Genomic DNA, 21,280 nt, shown 5'->3' with positions numbered 1-21,280 from the left:
GCTAGTCACAGCCAGACAGTGTTCAATTCTGCAGTAATCCCCACAGATTTTTAAAGGATGCTGTCCTCAATGGCAGTTCCCATGGAGTTCTCATGAGTAAACTGGGGGGGCACCTGCACAGAAATGCCACTGTCCCAGACTCACCTCATCTCTGCATCCTACAAGTTAAATGGAAAACCCTGTTGTATTAGTCTGGAGAGGAAAGTGTGAATGTGCATGTGTTTATGCATGGAAATAATTTAATAATAACCAAAAGAGAAATGTTCAGAAGGATAGATATCAAGAAAACTGGGTTGCTCACTGACCCAACTAATCTGTGTGATCATTGCTAACAGCAGTTGTGTCTCTGAAAAATAGAAAAGGTGCAGTGTAACCTGCATTTCTCACTGGCCCTGTGAGGTAATCAGCTGAAGTCTTGCTAACCAAAATTAAGCAGTTCCTTTAATGTGTGCTTGATTCTCCTTTTATCCAATCAATGCTATACCTCAGTAATTTCTTAAAGATGTGAATTCTTATGTTGGACCAAAAAAAAAGGTATCAACATATTTCAGTTAGTGCTGAAATTTTATGCTGGCAGAATTTGAAGCTGGCATCCAGAATCCTCACTGGAGTTTGGAAAGGAAAAGGATAGTTTCTATCTGGCTATTTTAATCTCCCTTAAACATAGGCTCTAAACTGGCATTCTAGTTTCAGAACATTTGGAAAAGATTTAACCTTACTTTTTCCCCCCCTCCTTTTCAATCAGGAAACATAAACTGGATGACATGACTTTATTTAATTTCTTCAGAAAGTCTAAATGCAGTGACAGCCCGTAATGTTTGAGATTATATTGAAGTTTTTTACTGTTCTGTAGAATATTCCACGATGCTGACATGAGTTCTTCACCTAAATATTCAGCAATTTCTTTTTTTATACACAATTTTGCATCTGAATTCCTCTTGTTGCTGCATTTGAAGGTTTCAGGATCGCACATAGTTATCTCAGTGCTTGTTTAAAAATAGAATAAAAGAAATCACATTTCTGGGCAAACTGCAGTGAGTTAGGAGATCTGAATTTTGCCACTCTTGCTGTAGTGCAGTATAAATCCATCTGTTAAGATTTTATAACGTTTTTACTTCCACAAAAGCAATCAGAGAGATTTTGGAGATGTTTCTTAAAGTAAGCACTTGCTTTTTGGAGGTAGCAACCACCCTATAATCAGTCGGGAGCGATGTATAGACAGGTATCACAGAGCCATGCAGGGATGTTTACCAGCTTCACAAGGTGCTGTTTCTGTGACAGATTAAATCCAACGGTGAGCTGCTCATCAAAAACGTCCAGCTGCGGCATGCGGGCAGGTACACGTGCACCGCCCAGACGATTGTGGACAACTCCTCAGCCTCAGCCGACCTTGTGGTAAGAGGTAAGGTTCTCCAGGGAAAACAGAAATGTTGGTTTCCATCTAGATAAGCAGAGTGTTCCTAGTTGCTTGGGGTATTTTGTTTCTCATCAAGAAATGACAGAAAATAAAAGAAGTGCATGAATGTGCAAAGTCCTTAAAGTCTACTCAGGGTACTGATTCTTTTCCAGACATTTAGTGGTCTAACTGAGCATTTTTCTTTCAATAAAAAATCTTTGGGCATGTTCTTTATGTTACAGTAATTTTTAGACAATTTAATTTGGCATTCATTATTAAAAATAGACTTCAAGTATCTTTTCAATGTATTCATTGTATAACATTTTTAAGAATATACTTCTGTTTTGTCATCAAGCTTTATGGATTAGATTATTATGTATAATACTAGTCCTACATTAAAAGGATTCCTAGTTTTCAGATGACAGAAACCAGGACATTTGGGGTTAAGGTTATAATGCCGTTGCTAGCTAATTCATGTCTGTTACATGTCACTGTGGTCTCAGAATACTGGGCTTGCTCATAGTGGTTTCAATAGCATTTAATTCATGTCCTTTGGGCATTTTACTCTGCTTTGGGCCTCCAGGTAGATGTTCTGAAGTGCTAATGCTATGTAATGCTGACAATTCAAAGCAGACATAACTTGTACTTGGAGCTGCATTGCTGTCATGTTTTGTCCCACCTTTCAGTTATACTGTGGAGCTCTATAGCAGCTGAAGTATAGTTTGTGTCTTGATTCTGAATCTGATGATGTTGTGAACTCGAATATTTCTGAATTTAATTTTTTGCTGGGTATTAACAGCTAGTGAAATGTCATCAGTTTTGGATGAAATGTCAAAGCAAATATGGTAAGTGGTGAAACTGCAGAATACCTCTGCAAAGAAAAAGAGAAGGGTCTGTTCGTATGCTTTAGTATTATGTAAGCAATTCCCTTTAAAAATGAAAAGGGAGACAAGGCACCTTACCAAGCTTCTGATTCTCCTTCCAACCCAGTAATTAGAATCATTGCTCTAAGATGATGTGGAAGAAATTAGAATCCATTTTATGCACAACATTTGGTTTTTAATACAATGAAGACAGTTCTCTCATCTCTGAGTAGTTCTTAGTACCATTTTTTGTCAATGGAAGACTGAGCATCTTGAAGGAGCAAGGTTAAATATCTAAATATGACAACAGCAAGATTATAGTTTCACTGTGTTGATAGAAAGAGTACATAAAGTGTCATGGTTTTGCCCCTCATGGGTTGTGATAAGGACAGTTTACTGGCACAGCAGAGAAAGACATATAACAACAACAGGACTTTATAGCAAAATATACAAAACTAGTGGTACACAAATGCAGTTTCTCACTGAACCACACAGCTCAGGCCATACAGGCCATACAGTTTCAGGCTGTCCTGAATCCAGACCGTCCCCAAAAACTGTGTGTCCTGAAGCCATACACTCCTCCCCCCAGCAGCCACCCTTTATTCTGAGCATGATGTAATTGGCATGGAACACCCTCTTTAGCCACTTTGGGTCACCTGTCACAGCTGTGTCCCCTCCCAGCTTTCTGGGTGCCCTTGCCCCCTGCCCCTTCCTTCTTGATAGCAGGGCAATATAAACAACTGACAAGTCCTTGACTGCTTGGCCAAAACTAAAACATCAGTGTGGCATCAGCACTGCTCTCACCCTAACTCCCAAACACTGCATTCCTCTAGCTTCTAGAAAGAAAATTAACTCTATCCTAGCTGAAACCAGGACACAACGCTAGGTTCCAAAGCATCTCATCAATGAAGCAGTAACGGATAGTCACTGTTCATGCAGGCACAGGAAGATATTTTGTCTGTCTACAGAGAATCACAGAGTGTTAGGGGTTAGAAGGGACCGTGAAAGATCATCTCGTCCAACCCCCCTGTCCTGGGTGATCTTAGAGTATCCAAATTACTGTAAGCTTGCCATTTTTTAGCACAGCTTGCTGAACATCTTGGTGTCTTTTACAGATGAAGATTCCTATACTTACATATTAATGTGCCTGCAGTACTCTCTTCTTGGCTTTCTAGTCTATGAAAAAAATCACCTGTGCATTGATCTGCCCTTTTTAGCCTCTCTTCTGGGGACCAAGGCACAGCACAGCAATAATAAAAATGTTACCCACACAAAGTAGAGGTGCAGGAGTAGGAGAAATTAGAAGAAGAATTCAAAATTTAAATCAAGCATTTAGAAAAATGCAAGCAGTCACTAAGCAGGCTTAGTCTGCTCTTACTATTGTCTTTTGAAGAAAATTAAAATGCTTGATGATCAGGACTGACAGATAGATGTGGAGTGGCTGTTTTGTGAAAAATGTTTTCCCTTTCACAGCTTGGTGCTTCTGTTCCTTGGTGGTGATCTTTGTGGGGTTATTCTAATGCACAGATGTTGTTTGATTTCTGCTTTTAGATCAGAGGGTGTAGTGGATTCCACATTTTGGCATGGCTTCTTGAAATTCTTGTGGGAAGGCTTTTGTTGAACTGTAGAGAAACATTGTTTAGTTCTGCTTTCACTAGAGTTTTATTAGTCTGTAGGAAGTTTGAATCTGATGATGGGTTTACCACATTGGAGTAATATGAAGGCCAAGAGAAGTGTGAAGAGGTCTATAGAAACAATATAGGTATGATTTTTCTCCCACAGATGTTACAAGATTTTCCATATAAACTGCAGTCAGGGCAAACATGGCACAAGCAGAAGTGAAGATTAAAGGTGGGGCTGTCAACAACAAGGTCATCATTAGGTGGGATTTAGGAAGAAAGATTTTGTGTATTTTTTCTTACTCTGAGTTCGTTGTTTTGGAAAAAAAGCCAAAAGAGCAGCAACATTTTCAAAGTAGCATTTTTTAACTTAAGAAAACCTAAAAAAATATCCCCAGGAGTCACAGAAGCTTCATTTGGTAACTGTTAGATGCAAGAGCATTTATCCTACGAATCGCTCTGTATGGTATTAAAAGGTACATATACATTTTCAATCTCTTCTTCAGTGGAAATGGAGATTTGAAAGCCTTGTATTTTATACAGACAAGTAGTAAGGCTAGTGGCCTTTCCTTTTGAGAATATCTAATTTGTGAATTGAACTAACTTTTTTATTTTTTTCCTCTCAGGTCCCCCCGGCCCTCCTGGAGGAATAAGAGTAGAAGAAATTAGAGATACAGCTGTAGCACTTACTTGGAGTCGTGGGACGGACAATCATAGCCCTATTTCTAAGTACACTATCCAGTCAAAAACTTTTCTGTCTGAAGAGTGGAAAGATGCCAAAACAGGTAAGAGCAATGCCAGAAGTAATAAAGTCAACACGTTTTAAACTGTGTAATTGTTAGAAAGCCTGCCTAATCAGAAAACAGTCACAATAAAAGGAATCCAGGGATGCTTTTAATGTCTGCTACAATTTTTGGGAGCTGGTACCATCCCGTCAGTGTGCTGCCAACAAGTTTGTTCCCTGCACTTGGAGGGCCTGAACTGAATATTAAGAAATAGGGAAAGGACGGGCGAGAGTTTTTATCTGGTTTTCACTTCTTTCCTTGTTCTGTGAAACATTCTACATCAAGTACTAGAGACATAAAAATGTTTTTTACAGTTTAATTTGGATGACAAATGGGAGTCTTAATTTCTTTAATTGTCTGATGTTTCCTAGGACCAGATTAAGTTCCAGTTGTGTTAAAATTGGCACTCCTAGAGAAAACATAGCAAAGATTATCCTTCTAACCACTGGATGTCATCATTGTGCCACATAATTGCAGTTGAGGAGACACCTACCTGAACACAGGGCATACTGCTATCTCTTTGCAAGTTTTAACATAAATGAATAAATAATGAAAATATTTTTAAACTAGTAGAAACTTTGAATGCTTTATGAAGGATAAAGTTGCCACAAGCTATACAGGACTGTCCTATCAAAATGATTCATTATGGCACTGTAATAAATGTGGTGCTTTTCTGTGGAATTAGGTCATCATATACAGAATCACAGAATCACTAGGTTGGAAAAACCTTTAAGATACTCCACAGAATCACAGAATCACAGAATCTTAGGGGTTGGAAGGGACCTCAAGAGATCATCAGGTCCAACCCCCCTGCCAAAGCAGCTCCCTATCTCACATTACACAGATAGGCAGTCCAACTGTTCCAGTCCAACTGTTCCTGTCCTATGCTAAACCATATCCCTAAGTACCTGATCTACCCTTTTTTTAAACACACCTAGGGATAGTGACTCAAACACTTCCCTGGGCAGCCTGTTCCTGGCCCTGACAACTCTTTCAGTGAAAAAATTTTTTCTAACATCTAATCTGAACCTGCCTTGGTGCAGCTTTGTGCAATTTCTCCTTGTCCTATCTCCTGTCACCTGGCTGAAGAGACCATCGCCCTCCTCTCTACAACCTCCTTTCAGCTAGTTGTAGGTGGTGATAAGGTCTTCCTTCAGCCTCCTCTTCTCCAGGCTAAACATCCCCAGCTCCCTCAGCTGCTCCTCATATGATTTACCCTCTAGCCCCTTCACCAACCTCATTGCCCTTCTCTGGACACACTCAAGGACCTCAATGTCCTTCTTATGGTGAGGAGCCCAGAACTGCACACAGTACTCAAGGGGTGGCCTCACCAATGCCGAGTACAGGGGAACAATCACCTCCCTAGAACTACTGGCCACACTATTTTTGGTACAAGCCAGGATGCCTTTGGCTTTCCTGGCCACCTGGGTACACTGCTGGCTCATATTCAGCTTGCAGTCAACCAGCACCCCCAGCTCCTTCTCTGCCTGACAGCTCTCCAGCCAGTCTCCCCCAAGCCTGTTGCACTGCACAGGGTTGTTATATCCCACGTGCAGCACTCTACACTTGGCATTGTTATACCTCATCCCATTGGTCTCAGCCCATCAGTCCAGTCTGTTCAGATCCCTCTGAAGAGCCTCCCTACCCTCAGGCAGATCAATACTTCCTCCTAGCTTTGTGTCATCTGCAAATTTACTGAGGGAGCATTCAATCCCTTTGATGAGGTAATTGGTAAAGACGTTGAACAAAACTTGACCCAATACTGAGCCCTGGGGGACGCCACTCATGACCAGCCTCCAGCTGGATTTGGTTCCATTCACCACCACCCTTTGGGACCATCCACCCAGCCAGTTTTTAACCCAGCTGAGGGTCCACCTGTCCAGGCCAGTGGCAGCCAGTTTCTCAGTCAGAATGCTGTGAGAAACCATGTCAAAGGCTTTGCTGAAGCCTTTACCTCTTCTTTACCTCTACTACTGTGGTGGTAGACCACATCCACAGCCTTCCCCTCGTCCAGTAAGTGGGCCGCCTGGTCATAGAAGGTGATCAGGTTAGTTTGACAGGATCTACCTTTTGTAAACCCATGTTGACAGGGCCTGATCCCCTGGCCATCACATGTGTGCTACACAATAGCTCCCGAGTTGATCCTCTCCAGGATCTTCCCCAGGACTGAGGTCAGACTGACAGTCCTGTAGTTCCCTGGATTCTCCCTCAGACCTTTCTTGTATATGGGCGTAACATCTGCCAGCCTCCAGTCAAGTGGAACTTCCCCAGTCCGACAGGATTCCTAGTAGATCATGGAAAGGGGTTTGCCAAGCACATCTGCCAGCCCTCTCAATACCCTTGGATAGATGAATACCCTCGGGTAGATAAACAGATCTAAATACTAAAAATACAAAAGTTGCAGCTATTGTCCTTTATTTAAGTTTTTCCTTTGAAACTACAGAGAGAGATATCCAAGAAATGGATCTTGACACATTGACCTGAAAAATCTCTATTAAATTTTAAGAGTAAAATCTTAAAAGTACTAGTCCTAGTGCCTTAAATAATACTACTAAAATATGTAGCATGTGTAGCTCTGTTGCATATAATTACCTCCAACAGCCAGCCAAGTATGTTAATGTAGCTTGGAAAATAAAACTAGGTTTCCCAGTCCCTTCCTATCTTTTCTATATATTTAATAGTTTCTGTAAAATAGATCCCTGTGCCCTTTAAAAAAACATTCAGTGTAGAATTTAGAGCTGTTCAAATAGCTGATGATTTGCTTCAGCAACAATACAAAGAGGAGGGAGGACCCTTTAGATCAACCTCTGCTTTTTTCAGGATAAATTATATTTTATTTCCCAGTAATTTACTTTTTAGTTTGAAAGAAAAAATGAGTTGGGAAGAAACAGGGTTATAGGACAATACAGGAAGAATTTTTAAACAGAGGGTGGCAGCTCTGATGCTGTTTCCTTTTGTCTTGTGTGTTACTAGCACTAGAAATGTGTGTTGGAGATTCAGGTGTTGGGCTCAGATCTTCTCTGTGTCTTGTTGAGAGCAGACATTTGAACCCAATTTCACTTGACAGGAAGATTTCCTGTTTACAGTGTTATAGGCATGATGGGATGCACTGCTCTGCACCTCCAAAGTTCTTGCACTTCACAGAATTAATGAGATCGTCACTGACACACACACTCAGACTTGGAAACTTACCCTTTGGCAAGCTGAGTGGGTTTCACATCTTGGGTTGGACACAGAGGAATCTATATTCATGGATTCCTTTTTTAAGAAGCTAGTCAAAAGATATACATTACTCATTTCTAAAAAGTTGACATAAACTTTTCAAAATCATTGCCTTTTCATTTGAACCACACTGAGTAATTTGATTAATAGGTGATTACCTCAAAAATAGGTTACAAAAAACAGTAACCATAACTATCACTGCTGCAAGCTTTTACTTAATTTCTGGGCTCCTTCCAATTTGGCTCAGCGTTCACTTTCATATTAAAGAACCATGATGAAAAGTCCAAATTGATCTCTCATCAGCATTTAGGCTAGCATTTAATGCTGCTAATTTTCAATGTGTGGAACAAAACAATATACTTTGGCATTGCACTTTGGAAATATTATTGTTACTGTTGCTACTATCATTATTCCCAAACCAAATCATTCATCTCAAGTTGCATAATACCAAGTGTGTTTTATGAAAGAAGTGTATTCTAATTCACGGTATGGAAATAAGTATGAATGGGTTATGCAAGAAGTTGTTTACATTTCTGTAGCTCTTTCCAGTTAAGGGGATCAGATTTTCATTGTATTGATTATTCATAATTATTCTGGGAATTTTTGGCACAATAAAATTAAATTAAGAGATTGAAAGTAGCCCAGGAAAAAGAATGACATATTTCTATCATGGCTTGGATGTCATAGGAGGTTTGCAATGGCTTCACTGATTGGACAGAAAAATAATCTGAGTAAGGATGAGGGATAGTAGTGGCCAGGTGGAAAGAAAATGTAATGTGTTTTTCTCCTTCAGGGCCTTACTTGGGAATGAAAAATGTAATGATCATTATGGAGAGAAAAGTTTTGTCACCATACAGTGCTTACACTGCCATGCCTTTTTTTTTTTCCAGCCATTGCATTCATATTTTAACTCCATTCATATTTTAACTCAAAACTGCCTTTCATGTGCAGAATATCTCATTTCTCATCTGCCTCTGAACCCAAGTTTCTAATTTGACAAACAGCTCTTGGCCCACACAAGTGAAACTCTGTCTCTCTCTAACTGCAGACAGCTGTAGAAACAACCCCTATTGTCTGTGAGTTGCAGACAAAAGAGTCATGAGTTACACGTTTCTCTTATGGTAAAGAAGCTCATCCTTATGACAATAAGTCTTTTCACAGGAATTACAAGAAGACTTCCTCATGTTGTATCAGAACTAGTTAGCAAGCTGCAACATGCTCGCTAATAAGATGCACAAAAATATGACCACATTTTATAAACCACCCTTTATCAATTGATCGAACCCTGCATTTCCACATGTCTATCCCTTGTCTATATAATGAATTTTTATTTTACTGTTTCTGCATTCCACATTTCTCTTTGCTTTTGTCCATGGGTAAAATGAAATTCTACAACAACATGTAATTAGTAAGGATACCTCATAACTGCATGTATCTATTTTACTAGTTCACACCCAGTTAAAACTTACAAGTCTATAGGGGCTTATCCAAGATGATGTCAGTTTCCAAATTCACAGTCACTGCCATGAGTGCTCTTTGTAAAATATGGTATTCCTAACATACAGCATTAAGTTTCTTCCCACACCTATCTGCGGTTTCAGAATGATGGTAGTTTTGCAAAATCAACCACATCATTGGCTGACCTTACTCTAAGAGTGCTGTTGTCTAAAGCAATTTCTTATTTTTTTCTCAGAACCATCTGATATTGAAGGAAATATGGAATCTGCTACAGTGATTGATTTAATTCCATGGATGGAATACGAGTTCCGGATAATAGCAACAAACACTTTGGGGACAGGAGAACCTAGTATGCCGTCACAGAGAATTAGAACTGAAGGCGCACGTACGTGAACAGAAAATGTCAAGCTTTTTTAATGTGCTTCTTGATTTTCACATTGTTATTAGTCAATATTTTAATTTTGGTTTTTATTTGAAAAAAAAAAAAACCCACAACTTTACAAGCTGCCAGTCTAGAGAATATATTTTCTGCCACTCAGTACGATAGATTTGAGGAAGCAAATGCCAGGCTGTCCAGATGTGATAACATCTAAGCAGACAGGAAAGAAACAGTGTGATACAAGTGGCAAATTTGCCTCCATTGCTGAAACAGAATCACAGTGTATCTTTCAGAGATCCCCCCTCTATATTTCAGTCAGGTTGTGTGTGTATGAGTGCATGCACGTGCTTGGGACCAGGGTACATGCGTGTGTTTAGCAAGGAAAATGGCCGTTTGCTGTTTGGTTTGCACTCTAACTAAAGAATGCATAAGGTGATGTACATTTTACTGGATAATGCCATTTTTCTGTGATTGAAGGTTTGGTCTCGGTGTGTTCTTATTCCATGTCAAAGATGTGACATTATCTGACACAACATATGCCCTTATCAGACTAATTGCTCAATGTTAAAACCTCAGAGCATGTTTAAGGATATCCTTTAAGCTCAGGCATGTCCTTTTTAAAATTTAATTCTCCAAAATGAGGAATTAGATGTTATTATTCAAGATAACACATTCTGGTTGGACTGTACAAAGGAGATAACAGCAGCGCTCTGGGACGTAATGTATCACTGCAAAAAGACTGTGTCCAATAAAGCCTGTATACCAGTCTATCCTATTTAACACTTATTAGCACCAAGGTGCAACCCAAATACATTTGCAATTGTCTCATAGCTTGCGATTTGGACCTTAAAATGCAAAACCAAATCATAAAAATTAATTTTTGCAGTTACAACTGTCAGGCCATTACTTTGATTAGATAGTATTTTTAAAATAAAATGTTCTTGCTTTATTAATTTCAAGACATTCATTTAAAAAGACCCACATTTGGTCCATTAAAATGTTTGTTGCTTAAGGAGAAAGGAAATACAGATTGGGTAAATTAATCTGGACAGGGAGGGAAAAGCCACAAAACTTTAATACTAAAGTAAAAGGAAATTGCTGCCTATAAAACTGACTATTAGCATCATATGTTTTATGACTCAACAGCTGTATTTGAAGGCCCAGGAATCTAAATGAGAAATCTACACATGCTTCTTGGAGTGCCTGGTGGCACAGACAGTTTTGAAATGTCAGAAAAGAGACAGAAAGGGAGGGGAAATAATGCTCACAGGTAGAATAGTGGCAGTGTCCTGTGCTTTGCAGTATGCCACGTTCACGGTATTTGTTGTAGCCTCCCAAAAAATGGCATATCCTCCAGTTTTGCAGCAGGACGAAGTGCTTTTGCAAGAGGTAGTTTTAGTCTGTTGTCTCATCCCCCATGCACAGCACCATTGCCATCTCTGGCAGATTGTCAAGCCAGTTTCAGTGAAACAAAGCAAAATGTTAATGTCTTCCTAGGCATCAGTCAGCACTTCTCACCATGCCAAAATAGGGGATAAATCAGTAACGGTTTGCAGATGAACTTCTGTGGCCAAGTGCATTTTCTGCCAGGAGCTGGAATTTGTGATGAGCAGCAACAATAGGGTTTGAGTGGCACTCTCAGCTTCCAGACTAATGCAGAACCAGTACTGTGTGTGCTGTGCTGGTTCTGTAGTACTGATTTCATGTAGATCTGAAGAAGTTGGATATTTTATTTCACAAACAACAACCCATATCCACACATTGTAATTGGTTTTAACATTTGTTCTGTGTTAAACAGCAACAGAGAGTGCTGCATCTTTGTTGTACTGTGTAAGTGACAAGTAATGTCTGTTAAACTCAAATGTTATCACTGCCCTTTTAATTTTTGAAGTCTCCCCTCTTGTAAATAACTAATTTCAGTTACTTTGATGAGCATTATTTTAATGAAATGTGCTTGCTTCAACAATAACACATTTCACATTGATTTCTTGAAATTCAATGGATCAAAGTCTCCTTTTATGTATTTTAGCTTCTGGAAGCATTAGAGTAATTGTCTGTAAGTATAACTGTCTTAATTAGTAGCCTGCTCTTAATGGAGAGAAAAACCTAGGTTTAATGGTTGAGAGAATGAGGGAGATTCTCTTGAAAAGGGTGATTTGTAAGACATTAGCCAGTCTTTTTTCTCTTCTCTGGCAGCCTGTGTATCTTCTTTGACTACTTAAGCCTTCTAGCAACCCTCTGTTTCTAGCTTAGCACTGAAGTTATAGGTTTATAATAGATAGTGCCTTTCTGTAATAACAAGGTCAAGTACCAAGTCCAAGCTTCCTCTCCAGTTGTCACGATATCTATGTTTAGTCTCATTCTCCACTGGAAGACCAAAAATAAATAACACAAACCATGCACTGAATGCTGATTTCAATTTCAGATTTATCATTACATATTTTTATCCTTTCTGAAAACATTACTTCCTGTCTGCTTTGTGTTTCTCCTTTGTAAAGACCCTCAGAGAAGGCCTCAGCAAACATCTTAAATAATGCAAGAGCACTTAGTAACTGTTTCTTTACAGTCTTGTGACATTCACTGATTAGTGGAGAAAATGCCTGATCACACAACAATTTTTAATACAAAGAACACGTTCATGTAGACAGTATTTAATGCACTGTAGGTAGGCCATCTTTTCCAGAGTTTTCAGTGGTACTTAGTGTCTCCTCAGTATTGAGTGACAGCAAATAAATAGACCAACACTGTAGAGGATAGTGATAGAATAATCACCCTTAGTGCAAAGAGCCTTACAGAAATGAGAATATAGGAATGATTTGTGATGGAGTCCTTCAGAGTGGACTCAGCTGTGCACGAATGATAAAAAGCCAGATTTTATTTCATTACACAAAATATCAGCTTAAAATGAAATTGGTAAATTACCAAGTGCTATGCCACTTCTCTTCTGAACATCTACCCATTCTGAACATGCCAATCAAGAAGGCACGTGCCACGAATCTAGAATAGATAGGATTGGGAGGCCAGTGCTTCAAATATCTATCCATGGGTTTAAGCTTACACTTTTTGAGTAAATCCACTGAAGTAGATGGAACCAATCACAGTCTGTTAAGGTAAATACCTGTGCAAGTCCTGGGTGCTTGAGCCCTTGGCATATCAACGTATGAAGAAGCACAAGAACAACACACAGTGCGTCTCTTAAAACCTACGAGACGTGTTTCATTTCTGAATATTCAATTAAATATTGGTAGAGAATATGGTTGAAAAGAATGATTGCTAGCTATGGTTAGAACTGGCGTGATTCCTGCAGCAGTAGCTATACATTAGTCTTGGCAATACCACAGACTCTCACAGCTATTACAGACTGTCATTATTTTAATTGTGTGCGCCACGTGTGCTCATTGGCCCTGCTGGTAAAAAGAAAAGCAAATAGTAATATTTTTACTCGGTGCATACTTTGTAGTCATGTTTCTGGTCTATTCTGTTTTTCTAGCTCCTAATGTGGCTCCTTCTGATGTTGGAGGAGGGGGCGGAAGCAACCGTGAGCTGACAATAACGTGGATGGTAGGTATTGCACTGATACATTTGGGCTAACGGATTCAGGTCTTTCTGTTATTTTTTTTTGGGGGGGGGCGATTGTTTGTTTGTTTTTTCTTTTAATTCACTGAAAAGTATTTATTCATTCTTCCTAAGTATTTTAGCAATTAATTTACCTCAGGAAAAAATGTTTAAGTTTCGGAGTAAGGAAGATCCATACTTCTGTTAAAATATATTGAAAAGGTTATTTCCTAGTTCCACTATAGGAATTAGATGTGTCCTAATTGGTTGATTCTGATCTTTATTTATTTTTGCAAAGTTGGACAGTTGCACAAGACGTAGATTATTTTATTATTTCTTCCCAAGTGCCATCCCATAAAAACTTTAACAAACTACAGAATTACTTCTCGCACGGCGTGTAAAGACCCATACTTATGGCATTTTCAGTACAGTGAAAGTCTGGCTGTGAACAAAGTAGAAAAAAACAAAATTGTAACCAGGAGAGTAATGACTAATGCAAGATCTGAAGTACAAGATCATTTCAGTCTTCCCTATACACCCAAGTAGATTTATATTCCAATTACTTCTCTTACCTAATGTCATGCTTTTTACATCTGTTCTGTAATGAGTAGCTCATTTAGTCAGACAAATTAAGCATGTCTTCAAATATTTACTTCCCAAGAATCTTCCATACCATGTCTAGCAAGTGTTTATGAATAGAGGCATTGGATTTATGGAGCCTGTCTGACAGACTACAATATATCTATCTGTAAGGCTAAGATAAAGGTGTATATTGATTTCCCCAAATGTGCTGACATTTGCATATGCTACTCAAAGTAGTCCTTAATTAAGAAGAGAAGAACAAAATGTATGGCAGGTTCACATGTTACTGCCAACCCCCTTTCAACTTTTACTGTGATTCATAAGCCCAGGCTGAATGAGACATCCAGAGATGCAATCAAAGCTCTTCTGAGTCTTGTTTTGAAAGCACTGGGAAAAAGAGGTAGGAGTGGCATGCCCATTCTTCCTCATTTTCCCCATCTGTCTTTCCCTCTTCTGTTTTGTTTTTAAGTTTTTAGTGGATGCCACAAACTCTTCAGCTATTTAGTATTATGTGTTGAAGAGCAAGCTGCTTTCACCATTTTATTTAAGACCTTCCAGAATATAATTTTTAAGTGTCGATCCTGGCCTTCTGAAGTTTGCTCTGTCTGAAAACCATCCTAAGACTAGGCCTGCATCCAGGCTGCTTACTTTGGCATAGGTTCCTGTTTTATTCTAAGCATCTACATGCAATGATAGAGTCAGAAGACAAGCTATCAAAGGTGCCCGTCCATAAAATCTACTTTTTCGTATCGTAAGGCTGCCTATGAATCTTAGGTACATGTTGCCTCTTCTGGAAAACTAGGTAGCCAACATTTACCTGATGACCAGTTAAACCTGAGGTAGAAAAAAAAGCTAAGAAGATGTGAGTTCTAAGTCCTCCAGTAGATGCACTGAGGATGTGTCTGACAGACAAAAAAAATTAACACATAAAATAGATTATCTAATGGATTCTTTTTTATAGCTGATTTGTAGTTAAAGTCTTTGCCTGGTGGCTTATGGTTAACGTCACAGCTAGAGACCAAATACCATTTCCTTTCTCGCATGAGAGGTTTCTTAAATTTTATATCTGGGCAGTCATCTTAATTGCCAAGTCACTTGTGTTCTCAGAAGTCATGTTGTAGGTAGATGAGTATCTTTTCACTGTCTAAAGCTCTATTATAATTCAGGTTTGACATATATCTGCATTTGATCTATGTTTCCCAGAAAAGCTAAAGAAGTTATATATTCAGAGGCCTGCAGACAGCTGCATCAGTTAGTGGTCCATCATTGTTCATATGAGTTTACCAGACATTTTTCAAATTTTAAGTTCAAACATCTGTTTGCCTTCATTTTTTCTTGTTATGTATAATAGTGTTCTAATCCATGTGTTCTGTTACTGAAGCCAAAACTTAGATGTTTCTATTGTTCAGAACACTCAGTGAGTTTTCTTTCTCAGAGAATCTTTAGAGTTCGATTCTAGCTTTAGACAAATACAAACATCAAAACATATGAGCTAGATTGTGGATTTTTTTTCTATTATTAACATCTAAGTTTCATAAATCCTTGCTCAGAATTTCTCCACACGTGTTGGCTGAAGTGCTACAGTAGTGGGCAAATGCCTAAGGAGAATGGTTACTTGATTACTCTTTGTTGTACTACTCTAGGACCTTTGCCACAAAATTAGCTGGTTCATCTCTGTATGGGAAAAGGTGATGCATGGAGTTTATTTTCAAAGGGTGTTTCTGATCAGCCTTTAGACGCACGGGTGAAGGACATGATTATGTCCCATTGGGTGCACTGTCTGATGGTTGTGGACTGAGGAGGAAAAAACTGAAGCAAAATTCATTGCAGCAGATGGTCTGCCATAATTTTCTATTTTCCAGCATTCCTAGGCAAAAAAAAATAGCTACAGCTTTAAGAAATATTTTGGATAGGTACCTTTAATGCTCATGCTGAACATGAGAGTCATTTTACTCAAACTTTTACCAGTTAAAAGCTAGGTAGATAACCTAAACCAGCAAGTAGACCCCCCTCTATTGTCAGTGAAAAGTGGTAGAACCAATTGGTCTTTGAATGAGTCCATCTCTCTTCATCAGCTGTGCATGTTGCCTAAGTGACAAACTTAAAGCAGATCAATATAATTTAGGTGAGTCACCCATATATTTGCATAGACTGTCTGTTCACTATCACTTGCTCCTTAAGAAAGCCCTTTTTGCTAGTTTTAGTACACAATCATTGGTTTCTTTATGTAGGAGGTAACATGATGTGTCTTGCATTGAGTTTGGATGAGGAACAAGATCTTAAAGTGTTTTGGTAGCAGATGTGCTACTACTGCAGATCCGTGTAGTGAAGATGGTGTATTTTTAAAGGAGGTTGGAGAAGACTGTAGGACAAACCAGGAGAAAATGGAACTTTTGTTCAGTGGGTTTCAAAATGCACATAGCATGCTTTCTGTATTCTATGTATTTCATTAGAGATCCATTAGTTTAGTTGGCCACAAAAAGTAATGTTTTATCTTTTACCTCTTCAGCCTTTGTCAAGAGAATACCACTATGGCAATAACTTTGGTTATATAGTGGCTTTCAAGCCATTTGGTGAGAAAGAATGGAGAAGAGTTACAGTTACTAACCCTGAAATTGGCCGGTATGTCCACAAGGATGAATCAATGCCACCTTCAACCCAGTACCAAGTAAAAGTGAAAGCTTTTAACAACAAAGGGGATGGACCATTCAGTCTCACTGCTGTCATTTATTCAGCACAAGATGGTGAGTAAAGTTTCCAAGTAAGTTTTAAACTTAGGGCCCAGATCAGCACCACCATCAGTAGAGACAACCTGGTCCTTGATGCTGATTGATACAGCAATGCATGCCTTCGGCAAGGAGGGTGTGTAGTATTTGCTCACACAAAGCACTTGCAGTTGTTCTGAATAAACAACTTCAGGCTGCTTTCTGTGTGATGTACTTGCCCTCGATGAGCAATACACGGAAGCATTCAAACTTCTTAACACAGCTTGCTAAACAGATTGAAGAATTAACAAAAACCAACCAAACATGAAATTCTGATGTTCATATTTGTCACCTAAAACGTTTACATCATTATCCATCACTGTCTCTGTGACCTCAGTACATGTATGTGACATAGAAGTAATTTTTTTTCTGCTTAACAGACCACACTGAAGCATATTATTCTGGTAGATCAGTATCAGAATCTAGCCCAAAATTGTGAAAGAATGATAGTTCAGTTCTATCTAGTTACATTTCCAGCATGTTTAGTGTCTAATATAAATTATTCCTGACACATTTTTTCTGGTTTGGATGTTTGAGCTATCAAATGAAAATTTTAATGAAAACCTCTTCAACATTTCACTAAAATCTTTTTCTTAATTCTTGCTGGAATTGTTTCCCATGCTGTGATCTTTAAGATTGAAGTTGAAATGACATTTCCAAACAGCGGGAGAGAGAAAGTATTAAAAGAAGGTTTACCTTCAATCAGAAGAAATATATACCACATCCTAATTGCAACATAATCACTCAAGCCTGCTTTAAAAAAAAAAGTAGTGTATTAATTTCTGCCAGAAACCCAAAGAAATATTGCTTGCATTTTTCTTTCCATAAAGCAGAATCTCCTTCACAGAATCAACAGATCCAGGCCAAAGAGCCAAGAGGAGTGATATGATAACACAGCCACATTCTCACACTTCCGACACTGGTCTGTACTCTGTGTACTCCATGGGAGATTTATGTTCATGATTCCCATTAGCACTAATGGGAACACAAATCGCCCACACACAGGGGAAAGATGAAATAGTCCTTTTGTTTCTTACATTAATTCCGGATTCAAGCTAACAACACTTGGCTATCTGAAAAGGTTAATACGAATCCTTTTTCTCAGAGAAGTGTGCCTTCGGATATCACCTTCAGCAGCTGCTATAGCGACAGAAAATTTGTTTCTGAAGTTGTATAAATGAGTTAGTAAATAGCCATGGTGTAATAAATGCCCTATCTGCCAAGTAACATTCAAGTATCCGTCCTTTCTTGACATTATTGACAGCTTTCTGATAGACTCTGATGTGTTTAAGTTAGGACTATGCTAACCATGCCAGTTCAGAGACGTGGCAGAGCTTAGTAGCTCCAAAAGACAGGTGAAAAGCAAATGTGCAGTAGCGCCAGCTTCCAAACTAAAAACTCAGCTCAGTGGCTGCTTACACTCTAAAACAGACTTTAGCAAAGTCTGGACACTTGATAAAACCCCTTGATTAAATACTTCTGCTTAAATGATGCCAGATCCAGGCAGAAAAAAGAATAGAAGCTCAGTGAACCTTCTTTTCTTTGATTTCAAGCACAACTATCACTAAACCAGAGAGATTCAGGGTGGTCCAAACCTTACCAAAAGTGCTCGTAGCTCCTGTGCAGAGCTCTGACCCTGACTACTGACCATATCAAATCCAGGAACTTCAGGGTGGGACAGAAGTAAGTTTTCCAATAGGTGTGGTGAAACTTATTCAAAGAACATTCTGCAGTTTTCTGCTGTCATCGGGGCTTGTACAAAGTCACCTCATGCCATGCTTACTCGCTTCCAGCCTTAACTATGTATAACTATGCTTAAAAGGTAATTGTTTGATGACCACTGTGGTTTTGGTGAAGAAAACATACTGTGAGGCCCACTTGATTGCATCTTTTATTGGTACAACTACTGAATTAGAAGTCTGGAGAAAAAGCAGCTGATGTCATCTTTTTGGCTCAAGAGAAACCGCAAAATATTTATAGAACATAAATGCCAAATAGGGATATAAATTATTTGGAGCTCATAAACAAGCATAACTGGATGAAATACTGTTTAGAGTATTGTATCAGTAAAATCCTTGTCAGTTGGAACTTTTCAGTATGAAACATTTTGGCAAACTCTGTAACTGATGCAATGGTGCAGAGTCTGACAGTGATTTGGGAATAGTTGAGATGATCACATCTATTCGACCTGTACTTCTGTACCTCTGAGTCAGCAAGTGATACTACTGTCAGACAACACAGCTTCTCAAAGGTATTAGTAAGATTTTAAAGCATATGCTTATACAATATTCCATATGGATCTGTATAAATATATGTGCATACATAAATATAATGACAGCATTTCCACTAAGTTGTGCATTTTGTAATTTATCAGTGTGTGTCTCTGTGGCATTTTTATTCACTGTAGTGACTGGGGAATATCTGTGTTCCCACGTGCTTTAAGCCAAGTTCCATATCTGACAGCTACTAGTGATATTTGCCATTGCTAGTAGTGAGTAGTGATTGCTTGCAATGAGTTCATAGGCCTCTTGCTTATCTAAATTTCTGTCACTGTGAAAACAATTTTGCAATAATGTATCATTTTTAATTACACATTTGCATTATTAACAGTCACTGAAAGACAATTACAAAAGGTAACTTTGCATACAAGCTTGTTTTGTTACCTAAGGTACTTTTCATGAGAGATGTAACTGGGTTTTTTCTTAGCAGTGGCTGTTTTGATGCATAGTTGACTGGATGCCCAGTTGGAAGATTAAGTGTATGAAAGCTTTCCTCAGCTCAGGCTGCCATACCCGTCTGTTGCAACTTGTTTTAAAACATTTGCCACAGAGAACTGTTCTGAGCTTTGAAAACTTCCTCTTATAGGCATTGCTAAATTTGCACCTTTTAAAAATTTTTAACTCACTTAAAATGCAATTGACAGTGAAACTAACAGCTTCTTATAGTTAAACTGGAATTTAATAGTCTAATCCCTGAATAAAAGGATATCACATTATAATAGCCTGCCTTCTTCATTGACTTTGTGCTGTATGCCTAATAGAAGGGTGCTCTTAGATTATTTCACACTTACATTCAAGTTTATATGTGCCACTGGCCAGCTCTATATCTAATACATAAAAACTTTGTGTCATCATGACTAAGCAGCATACACATGAATATTTCTGTGTAGCTAGCTTAAAAAATCTGATTGCATAATTATTAAAAGATCACTGGATGCTTCATTCTGTTTATCAAAGCTTGGTTTTTATTTACATATATCTCAGCATAGAGTGTGTTAAAGAATAAAAAAACGTGGTCTGAGACAAGTAATAGAATAATTTCTTTGTTCTTATTGAGACATTTCCCATATGGATTCATCGCTGAATTTAAAGTTTACTCAAGTAAAAACAAATCAAAGATTTGACACATTTGGCCCCTGATGCCACAAAAATAATACAAAATGCAAGCAAGTGTAACAACATCACGGAGTGAGATTGGATGTTTAACATGTTTCATCTTCCAGCTCCAACTGAAATACCTACAGATGTGAGCGTAAAAGTTTTGTCATCTTCTGAAATGTCTGTTTCTTGGCACCATGTTTCTGATAAATCTGTGGAAGGATATCAGGTGAGTTTAGAGGCGACACTGCCTATCTTCTCATTCATTTAATTTCAGTAGTTATAAGCTACTATAATTCCTAGCCTAGCATTTTAATTTGCAGTTTACTTCTCTTTAGTTGTCATTTGCTCTACAGATTTCTCACCCTGAGGAACAGATTATTTATGGTGCTACGTAGCTGATTACTAAAACATATTAACAAATTTATGTGCTCACTAGTCAACTGAAGAAAAGGCATCATCATTTCATTAAAAAAATCTCGTCTCTTTATGTTACATAATTAAGTGCTTATCTCTGCCTTCTCAAAACATACAGAGATTAAGTTTTGGGTGCAATTGTCAACGCAGACATGAAATTGTGTCTAGATTGCAATCCATTTAAATTCTCAGCAGTTATTAATATTATGCACCGACAAATTCTATAGTAAATTGGACTCTGTGACAAATGCCCAGAATCCAGAATAACTGAGACAGTACCACTGTGCAAGATAACAATGTTTTGTTCTTGGTTTCTATTCAAGGTAAGTTCATCTGGTCTGAGACAAAGTGGTACTACTTGTAAAAATTCTTGCCTGTGTAGAAAGATGAAAACAGTCACAGGGCAGGTGCAACCAGGAATGGCCACTTAGTACTCCAGGAGGGAAGTCTTCACATCACCTCTGCACAGTGGATGCTGACAAACTCCGTGGTGTACAGCCATCTTTCCTTGGCTGCACTCCAAATTAGGGAGTTTGCCCTTTTTTGGTAACTAGCTTTGTGATTTGTCAGCTACTTGATGGTAGATGCTGTGTTCCAAAATGAGCATATACTTATCTGGAGTAACTTTATAGAATGTATTTTTGTAACTGAAATATATGAATGAATGAATTAGTAGTACTTTTTTCTGTATTTCCTGATCTCTGTTTGGATCTCCATGAGATTTATGTAATACTTTTGGGATACTGGAAGAAGATGATAGCAAAGATTTCCAGAAGAGCTAGCATAGTGTCCCGTATAAAGATTGATTCTACACAGTACACACATAAATTTAAAAAATACAAGCAGAGGATGCTGGTGTTTG

The 21,280-nt window shown here is 38.4% G+C and overlaps 1 protein-coding gene across 1 annotated transcript in view; it reads left to right on the top strand.

Annotated features, from left to right (window-relative positions):
* Positions 1–21,280, top strand: part of CNTN1 (contactin 1) — a gene marked incomplete at its 5' end in the record, with an annotated part of 143,240 nt that overhangs the window by 95,510 nt on the left and 26,450 nt on the right. The window contains 6 exon segments of the mRNA XM_084266510.1: positions 1,282–1,402; positions 4,505–4,663; positions 9,579–9,728; positions 13,213–13,283; positions 16,369–16,603; positions 20,127–20,230. Coding sequence (XP_084122636.1) covers positions 1,282–1,402; positions 4,505–4,663; positions 9,579–9,728; positions 13,213–13,283; positions 16,369–16,603; positions 20,127–20,230 — 840 coding nt within the window.

The sequence above is a fragment of the Gallinula chloropus genome (genome assembly GCF_964237585.1).
Source record: "Gallinula chloropus genome assembly, chromosome: 1".
Taxonomy (NCBI): domain Eukaryota; kingdom Metazoa; phylum Chordata; class Aves; order Gruiformes; family Rallidae; genus Gallinula; species Gallinula chloropus.
This window is presented reverse-complemented; position numbering and strand designations above follow the sequence as displayed.